This window comes from Paroedura picta, chromosome 13, assembly GCF_049243985.1.
Source record: "Paroedura picta isolate Pp20150507F chromosome 13, Ppicta_v3.0, whole genome shotgun sequence".
In the NCBI taxonomy this organism is placed as follows: domain Eukaryota; kingdom Metazoa; phylum Chordata; class Lepidosauria; order Squamata; family Gekkonidae; genus Paroedura; species Paroedura picta.
Genome location: NC_135381.1, coordinates 20,343,470 through 20,352,702, shown reverse-complemented (window position 1 = coordinate 20,352,702; position 9,233 = coordinate 20,343,470). Strand labels below are relative to the sequence as shown.

The following is a 9,233-nucleotide window of genomic DNA, read 5'->3' as shown; positions in this document are numbered from 1 at the left end:
GAAAATGGCTACTTTGGAAGGGGGACTCTATGACATCTATACCCCACTGAGGTCCATCTCCCTGTCCCTCCCTGGGCTCCATCTCCAAATTCTTCAGGAATTTCCTAACCCAGAGTTGACAACCCTGGTTTAATGCCAAGCTTTCATTCGGGGCTCCTGTTGCCTTTCTTGGTGCCCCTCAAAGTCTGAAGTCCTAGGCGATTGTCTCAGTTAACCTAGAGGCTGGGCCTGTTCCTGCTACCGACTCCCTGTGTTTTTAAAAACTTATTTGAATTACTTGAGAATTATTTTTCAGCAAGATACTTCAACCATAGTCAAGGGAAGAGAGCAGGCTGCATGCTATCTGTGTGACAACTGCCATGTGAAGTCTTTAACTATAAACTCCTGTGCCCCACACTTCTCTCCCCACCCCTTAGCATTAAAAACAGCTCTCCTACCTTAAGTACATGATGCCATTGAGTTTGTAATATCATTCAGATGTTTATTAAAATAAATCACATGCCTGATTAAACAAGAATATATGGCAGCCCTTCCAAAGACCTGGAAATCCCCAAGGAAACAAAAACAAGACATCTACATTGGACAGTTTGTCCTAGAAAACTTACAAGAAATAATCCAAGGAAGAACACAGAGAGACAGAGTGAAAGGGGGGCAGGGGTGGAATCCTCTTGTAATAACTTCCAGATGCTGTTCAGTGAACCCACAGTGGGTGGGTTTGTGGCTTGCCAGAGTCTCCTTCTCTGTGTTTGGCATCCTTCAGGGTGTCCGTGTCTTTATTCGAGCTGCTTTTGCTTGTGAGAAAACCTTGCCTGTTGCTATTGAGCTGATAAAGTCTTAGCTTAAACAAATGTTGTAGTTTATCCTGGAACTGGTTGCCAATTAAATAGTACAAGAGAGGATTGATGCAGCTGTTAGCAAATCCCATGGAGATCCCAAATGGCAGGGCCGTGTCAATGGCAGACACAATCCAGCATTGATTGATCACACGCAACCAGGTCAGGGCATCCAGAAAGGTCAAAACGTGGAATGGGAGCCAGCAAATCAAGAAGGCCAAAACTACAGCAGCTACCACTTTCAACACACGGTCTCTTTTCTGCTTGTTCTTCCCCAAACCTCGGGCTTTCATCAAGTGCACCCTTATCCAAATGTAGCACCTGGCTATGATCGCCATAGGTATCAGGAAGCCAAGAGTGTTTTTCATTAAGGCTGTCCCAGCTGACCACTCAGAGTAGTTCTCAGTTGGAAAGGCCATGATACAGGCCGTCACATCTAAACCTTTGACGTATTGGGTATCTCGGAAACAGAACGTGGGCAGGGAGGTCAAGGCAGCCAGACCCCAAACAATCAGTGCAGTAACAGATGCCCGATGCAGCGTCCGTCGCTGAGACTGAAATGGGTGGACAATCGCCTGGTAGCGGTCCATGCTCATGCACGTAATGAAGAAGATGCTCGCGAACATGGTCAGGCCAAAGATGGAGCTGGAGAGTTTGCACATTATGGAGCCAAAGTGCCAATTATATCCATAAGCATAATAAGTGGCCCAAAATGGCACCGTGACCAGGGCCAACAAGTCTGCTATGGCTAAGTTGAGAATGTAAACATTGGCAACCGTCTTGAGGTTTTTCTGTCGGCACAGCACTGCAATCACCAGGCTGTTTCCCAGTAGTCCGAAGAGGAAGAGAATGCTGTAGAGCGCCGGGATTAGCACAAACTGGTAACTGGAGAGGTAGACAGAGCAGTGGGACCAAGAAGAGACATTGGTTGGGGATAAGTAGGGATCTTGCAGCGTCTGTTCTGTCGCAACGATCATCGAGTTGTTACTGGTGTGCATCTTGCCAGCTGGTAGGGAAGTGGCACTCTTGAGACCTTTTGGAGAAACTTCACATTGTCCGATTGCTAATTTTTTTGAATGGGGGGGAAAAAGGGGGAAATGCATTAGAACTGTGGACTGCATATTTGTGGATTGTGTCCTCCTTATTCTGATGGGAGAAACTGACTGTGAGATGTTGAAGGTTCTAAACTGAGCTTTGAAAGACGGGATGTATCAACGCATGTTCAGATAATTGCATGGTCATTAGGCTTTAGCTATGATCTGCGACTGCCATTTCTCATTGCTTGTGATCCAGCAATGTGTGGATCCAGCCAGAGTCTCACAGCTGTCAATCACAACTGAGAGAAACATTTTTGAGTAAAAAGTGAAAGTTTCTCAGTACTATACACACTGTTGTTCATAACTTCAAAATAATGATGCATCAGACTGCAATACTTTTTTTTCCTTTTTAACTGAAGGGTATTTTCTGTTGTTGTGACTGAGACTATAGGACTTTCTTCTCAACAAATTTTTTTCCAGCACCTAATCAGACTGAATGTTACATGCCAGGTGAAGGACAGTTTATTTTCCACAGATTTTAGTAAATTTGGCTGCATGCGGCTGGGAGTTCAATCCCAGCAGCCAGCTCAAGGTTGACTCAGCCTTCCATCCTTCCGAGGTCGGTAAAATGAGTACCCAGTTTCCTGGGAGGTAAACGGTAATGACCGGAGAAGAAACTGGCAAACCACCCCATATTGAGTCTGCCATGAAAACTCTGGAGGGCGTCACCCCAAGAGTCAGACATGACTCGGTGCTTGCACAGGGGATACCTTTACCTTTATGGGTCTCTTGGTTGGTTTTTGCTTCAGACTCTTTTCCTCTCCATTTACTTTTAAAATACTGCTAAATACTCGTCATGTGATCTTTAAAGGAATTATTTTTTTAAAGAAATGCCTTTAATTTGTTGACTTTATTACAGCCCTTTAGATTTATTTTTTTTCCAATGTAATTGTTTCAGACTTAATTTTTATGGTGATTTGTGGTTATTGTTAGCCGCTTTATTAACAATGCTCATGAATGCAGGAAATGTGTTTTTTTAATGTTAAGAGTTCCATTTATATAAAAATACAACTACAATTTACAGTATTTATAAATAATCACAAAATTTAGAAACCAATTATAAATTAAATTAATTTGAATATCTGTAATATTTATATATACAATTTAGAACTAGCCATTATATCAATAAACAAGGTTTCAACAAAGTCCTAAAATGTTTAGGTTTGCTGTCAAGAGGTTTATTTCTGAATAAATTTCCAATTTATTCCACAGGAAAACTGTTAGATTACTAAGGGGCTGCCATTTCTTTGACTTGAAACAAAACTTATGACAAGGCGCCCTCTTAAATTTGTCTAACCACCAGTTCATTTTATCAGGTTTTTTTTCTTTTTTGCAAGCTATATTTTGTTGCCATGATTAGAATCAATGTTATATTTTGTGAGAGATATAACATTTGTTAGAGCAGGTCAAGTCATCATTTTATACCACGGTGAAACCCCGCCTCCCCTGTATAATGCCTGCTGAGTTAAAAAATATTCACCATTACCATAAAGAGATACAAGAGAAGAAAAAGAATCAATCATTCCGTTTGACTGTCATGAAATGATTCGTTGTTATAGTTTTAATTGTATCCAGATGTTTCTTTCTTTACGCAATGCTAGCACCAAAAGACCCTTCAATGTACAGCTGTTTATATTAATGTCTGTGTACAAAAGGCACAGTAAGGTGTTCATTTAATATGAAAATACTCTTTTCTTTTTGTAATAAAATGGTCCCAGTGCCAGTACTCATATATAAGGTTGCTCTGATTTCCACCAATTCTCCCCTCAAGAATTTGGAGACAACCCCCCTCTCAGGTGCTGGAACTGAGTACCCCCTTCAAAAAAAAAAATTCAGACTACAGTCAGTTTGAAGCAAGAACCATAGAGAATGTCATTTACCTTGGCAATGTTCCGAGTGGGATGCAGACCAGTTTTTGTTCACTACAGTCTTCTCTAATAAGCCCCACGGTCTCTGCTTTCTTGTATTACTTCCTTCACGGAGAGAAGTTAATATACATAACTCAAAGACTGCAGCTGAAGGTCCCAACAGAGAGATTTTTGCTTGGTTGGAGAGAGCAAAGTTTTTCGTTAAAGCATCCCCCTCCCTCCTAGCACATGTGAGCATAGGCAGAGCGCTTCATGAAAGGATTTTGTGCATATCAGCAGCCAGTGTTGTTCCCCCAACCACAGGAGTGGACGAGAGGGTTGGATGAAGCATACATCTTCCTCCACAGCCAATAGGATCCATGCTATCTTAACAGGAGGGCGTGAAACCAGCCCATTCCAAGTACAGCTGTTTGGAGATAGCTTTCTTTCTTTGCTTTCTTAAATGGATTTGCATTGTCGGTCCAGATGTGTGTTTTTAGTGGGAGGGCGTTACGCAAGAATCTTTGCAAAGAGCTAGGAATAATAAATGTTGAGGAAGATGGAAGTCACAGGGAGGATTGTCTGAGCAATGTTTATTAAAAAGACAGTGGAGGATTGGCTGTGAAACACACGCCAACCTTGGTGCCTTTGCCTTCATCGCTGGTATGGTAGATGTGTGGAATTTGGACAGATCTCTCAGTGAATGTTTGAGGAAGAGGGAGCAGTTTTGAAGAGCTGTTTGAAGAGCTGATTCTTGCAGAACAGAGAGACCCAGGTTAGGAGCATGTAGTCATTTGGGGGTACAACCAAACAATTCACCCGTTCATCTAGGTGCAAGCCCAATAATTTCACTGATGCATGGCAGACAATCCACATGGCGCCCCCATGTCTTCCTGGTTAACAGGGGGCGACATTCAGCAGGAAGTGCTCACATGCCAATTCAGCTTAAGGAGCTGTCATGTTCTCCTTCAGCTCCTGCTCCATTCTAAGAGGCTGGTGTGGAAGAACTTCCCACCAGGGTGTGTCTCTGAAGTATGTTCAGCTCAGCTCCCCCTTGGCCATCACGACTTGCCACCCAGTTGTGCCTTGTAGGGTCTCCTGGTAATGCAGTCTGTCCTGCCGGTTTCCCTAGAGCTTGATCTGCCAAGAATTAGCCTTTCTGGGCATAGTCACCCACAGGCTGTCCTCTGCAAATTGTATTAGGTAGAACTGATGTTGGATTCGTAGGGCTGCTGGCTCTGGGTTGGGAAATACCTGGAGATCTGGGGGGGGGGGTGGAGCCTGAGGAGGGTGGGGTTTGGGGAGGGACCTCAGCAGGGTACAAAGCCACAGAGTCCGCTCTCTAAACCAGCCATTTTCTCCAGAGGAACTGAACTCTTTCATCTGATGGCCAGTTGTAAATGTGGGAGACCTTTGGTTGCCCTACCTGGAGTTGGCAGCTCTACAGCTTACTGTTGCCGACTGTGGCTTGGGAGATTCCTGGCAATCGGGGGCAGTGCCAACACTAAATACCAAAGTGAGCATCAGGAAACACTTGGCAAGCACCAAGGACCTCACACGCACAAAGCTGAGGGATCATTGCTTTAACCACTGTGCAACGCTGCTTCAGAAATTCAGACACACCATTTGCGAGGTTTTGCATGGAATATTTTTCAAGTTTGTCCTTTCCTCCTTTCTGCTTGCAGATATCTGCTGCACGTTTTGCAATGCCAGGGGAAAACACTGCTGGTCTAGCCATGAAACATGATCTGCCAGGGGAATGAAAGAGCAGCACAAAACATTTCTTCCCCCGGATGCCAAGCTGGGGCTATTTTAATCTTTCACCAGTGAGAAGAGTGTCCTCCGAGGGTTGGCTTCAAGGGCTGCCAACCTGACATGTCTTCAAGTCATTAATCATACACTACCCCCTTCATTCCTCCCCCCCCCCCCCCCACTGTATTTACCCAACACTCAAAATGATAGAATGGAATTGAAACTATGCTCCTTGAAAGGATGGGAACCTGTTGTCTGCGGTCATCCTGTTCTCAGGCCTTTAAGCTCCCTTGCATCATCCCAAGAACAAGAACATTTTTAAAAATAGTCATGGTATTCTCATGACTATTTGTTCTTTTATTTATTATTTTAGGTACAGTCAAGGTCACAGATTTTCTGCTACACTTTGGATTTCCTGGCCTTTGGGCCTGCTCCTCTCCCCCATCAACAAATGTGACACTTCATGCCTGTAATGCAGCAAACTTGCTTCTAGGCCCTGAAAGCATCTGACACACATTTACACTGGTTAGGAGAAGAAGAAGCATTGGCTCTTATATGCCACTTTTCTCTACCCAAAGGAGTGTCAAAGCAGCTTCCAATCACCTTCCCTTTCCTCTCCCCACAACAGGCGCCCTGTGAGGGAGGTGAGGCTGAGAGAGCCCTGATATTACTGCTCGGTCAGGACAGCTTTATCAGTGCTGTGACAAGCCCAAGGCCACCCAGCTGGCTGCATGTGGGGGAGCAGGGAATCAAACCAGACACATGGAGGAGGATTGTAAAAAGGTTTTCAAAGGTTTTTTCTCTGATTCCCCCCTCCCACCTTTACCTGGTGTGAGAGACTTCAAATTCTAAATAAGTAAACCTTTTGAAGAAAGTTTTTTTTTTAATTAGATAATTGCAAGTACCTAATGCATGTGAGACATACAACTGATTCACAAAGCATAGGGTAAGCAATACAGGAACTTCCCCCTCCCTTGGGAACTCAAACCAGACACAATTCAAAGGAGTCAAAACAAAGAGGTAATCACTTGGGCTTCAAGGGAAAGGTAGGTATGGGAAACTACAGGGCAATAAGGAAAGAGAGTTGAAAAATGGGGAGGATGATAAACAAATATAGTGGCAGGAAAGGGTGTCAAACGAAGGCCTCTGGGTTACATCATGGCACAAAGGCCAGGTACACTCTAACATACAGCAGAGTATAATCATGGCAGAAAAACGTAGGGTTTCTGACACCTGGGTTGTTTCTGAATCAGCAGATATGCTTGGAAAAGCTGCTTCCCCGGGCTTCAGCAGGGAGGCTGATTCTACAACGTGGCTTCTCTAGCATGGAAACTTCAAAACAGCGCAATGTTTCATAATGTTCTGGCGTGGCTGTCAAATTGTCCTCTTGAGTTTAAGAACTCCTTGGCATGTCAAGGCTTCAATGTGGGATCCAGATGCTGGACACAAGTTCATCCTTGCTGCTTTTAGGGAAATCAGGGGGAAAGACTGTGAAGAGACCCCCTGACTCATTTCACCAAACTTGATCCCCCAGAACCATCAGGCTCCCATCCTGAAGACACAAGTAACCTTGTCTGTAGGTCAGAAATCTCTGCACTGCAGCATAGGGGCATTCCTTCAGCCTCCACTGGACTGAGTCCAGTCTGCATATTTACACTGAAACACACCTGAAGAAATGCATTCTTAAGTTGACTGTAATATTCAGCCTCTCTCTCTATGTCTCTGCCTCTCATTCTTCCAATCTCAAGGGTCTGGTAAAGTTTCTTTTTGATCTCTGTCTGTCTGTCTGTCTGTCTATTATCTATCTATCTATCTATCTATCTATCTATCTATCTATCTATCTATCTATCTATCTATCTATCTATCTATCTATCTATCTATCTATCTATCTATCTATCTATCTATCTATCTATCTATCTATCTATCTATCTATCACATTATTCTATCTATTGCATATCTATCTATTATTCGATTTATAGCCCGCCTTACTCCAAAGCTCAAGGTGGGTTACAAGAAAGTCATGCCCCCAATATAAAGCCCCTCCCCTAAAATCAACACCCCAATAAAACATCAAGATAGTGAAAATTCCCTTCGTCCCTCTACAAACAGCCACCAGGGGGTCTGCTGGATGACCTAGCAGAGCCTGAGGGGGATCCAGTGATCTTCAGATCCCCAGCTCAACCAAAGACCTAGCAGAAGATCTCCCGGGAGCTCATTCCATCAGATGGGGCCAGGGCTCAAAAGCCTGGCATATTTCTCTGGGACCAAGGACCTGTAAAAGATTGGTACCCGCAGAGCAAAGAGCCCTGCAGGGGGAATAAGGACACAGGAGATCCCTCAGATAGGTAGGGCCCAAGCCACAGATGGCCTTAATGGTTAAAAACAAAATCTTGAACTTTATCCGGGCCAGAACTGGCAACCAATGCAACTGCCTCAGTACCAGCTGGATATGGACCCTCCAAGGTATACCGGTGAGAACCCTAACAGCTGCATTTTGCACCAGTTGCATGCTGTACCAGCTGGAGTTTCTGGGTCAAGGACAAGGGTTGGCCCACGTAGAGCGAATTACAGAAGTCCAGTCTGGAGGTGACCGTCACATGGATCACTGTGGCCAGACAGTCCGATAGACTTCTGTTTTTTTATTTGTTTTAATTGGGAGAGAACAATCTGTAATTTTGGCAGTGATGGTAGTTTGGACAATGGAGAATACTGATTTCTCCATCAAAAATCCACATTGAAATTAATTGAGACTATTCTTTTTCTCCAGTTGCTTTATAAGAAATATATTTTCTTGATTCCAGGCATGGGGAGGAGCGTGGGGGAGTGAGCTATAAAGGAGGGGAACCAAATGGAAGAGGAAATGGCCAAGAAGGACCTCTTGGCCTCGGAATGCCTAGAATTTGCCCCCAAGAGACAGAAGGAGGCACTGAGATTAAAAATGAGGGAATTCCGTTGCAGAGATAGCTCGAGCCTTTCAGAGCGGTAGAAGGATTTTGTTTGGGCTTTGTTGAATCTGTCATTGTGGGGGCAGGGAAGCTAGGCCAGTTAATATCTAGTCTCAAGCTAAACATGGTGATCTGTTCAGGCCAAAGCGGCACTCTGGGGCTGGCTGTGTTTTTGCCAAGGCTCTGAGAAAAGACTGAGCAGATCCCTGATTCTGGATGACAGGCCCCTTCTGCCGCACTCTTGCTCTGGCCTTGACCTTGTGTGAGCAAAGAAGGAGCTGGATTGATCATACCACAAGGGTGGCTGCAGCCCGCAGTGGCTGAGCAGGACATAGCACACATGAGAATGGAAAAGCTATCATCCTGCCACTGTGAGTGGAACTTGTGTCCCTGCGTATTTTGTTTTGGGGTGGGATGCAAACAAGTTTCACTCCCAAATATAAGAATTTCCAAGCTCAGCATAAACAGAATTCAACTGTTGCTTGCTTGGAACTAAACCCAGGAAAGCTTGTGTTCTTTTAACTCTTTGACACATGAGGAAAATGCATATAAACGGTGGGAAAGGGCCACTTAATCAGTCTGAGGGCCTGCAAGTACTGGTGCCACCTGCCAACAAATCAGAACCCTTCAGAAATTCTCTCAGTTTCCTTCAGGTTGGGTGAGTGCCTAGGAATATGATAGAGAACGGCCAGGGGTATTGGCAGTTTCATAAAAGATATGTCTACAACAAGCTACTACCCATGCTAGCTAAATGGAACC

The 9,233-nt window shown here is 44.3% G+C and overlaps 1 protein-coding gene across 1 annotated transcript; it reads right to left on the bottom strand.

The window, feature by feature from the left end:
• Nucleotides 1-455: 455 nt before the first annotated feature.
• Nucleotides 456-4,526, bottom strand: AGTR2 (angiotensin II receptor type 2). Its single transcript, XM_077308647.1, has 2 exons — nucleotides 3,811-4,526; nucleotides 456-1,896 (listed from the first exon to the last, which is right to left on the bottom strand). Exons 1-2 carry the CDS (start codon nucleotides 4,034-4,036, stop codon nucleotides 692-694), a joined length of 1,431 nt encoding a protein of 476 aa, XP_077164762.1. The 5' UTR covers nucleotides 4,037-4,526; the 3' UTR covers nucleotides 456-691.
• Between the last annotated feature and the right edge of the window lie 4,707 nt (nucleotides 4,527-9,233).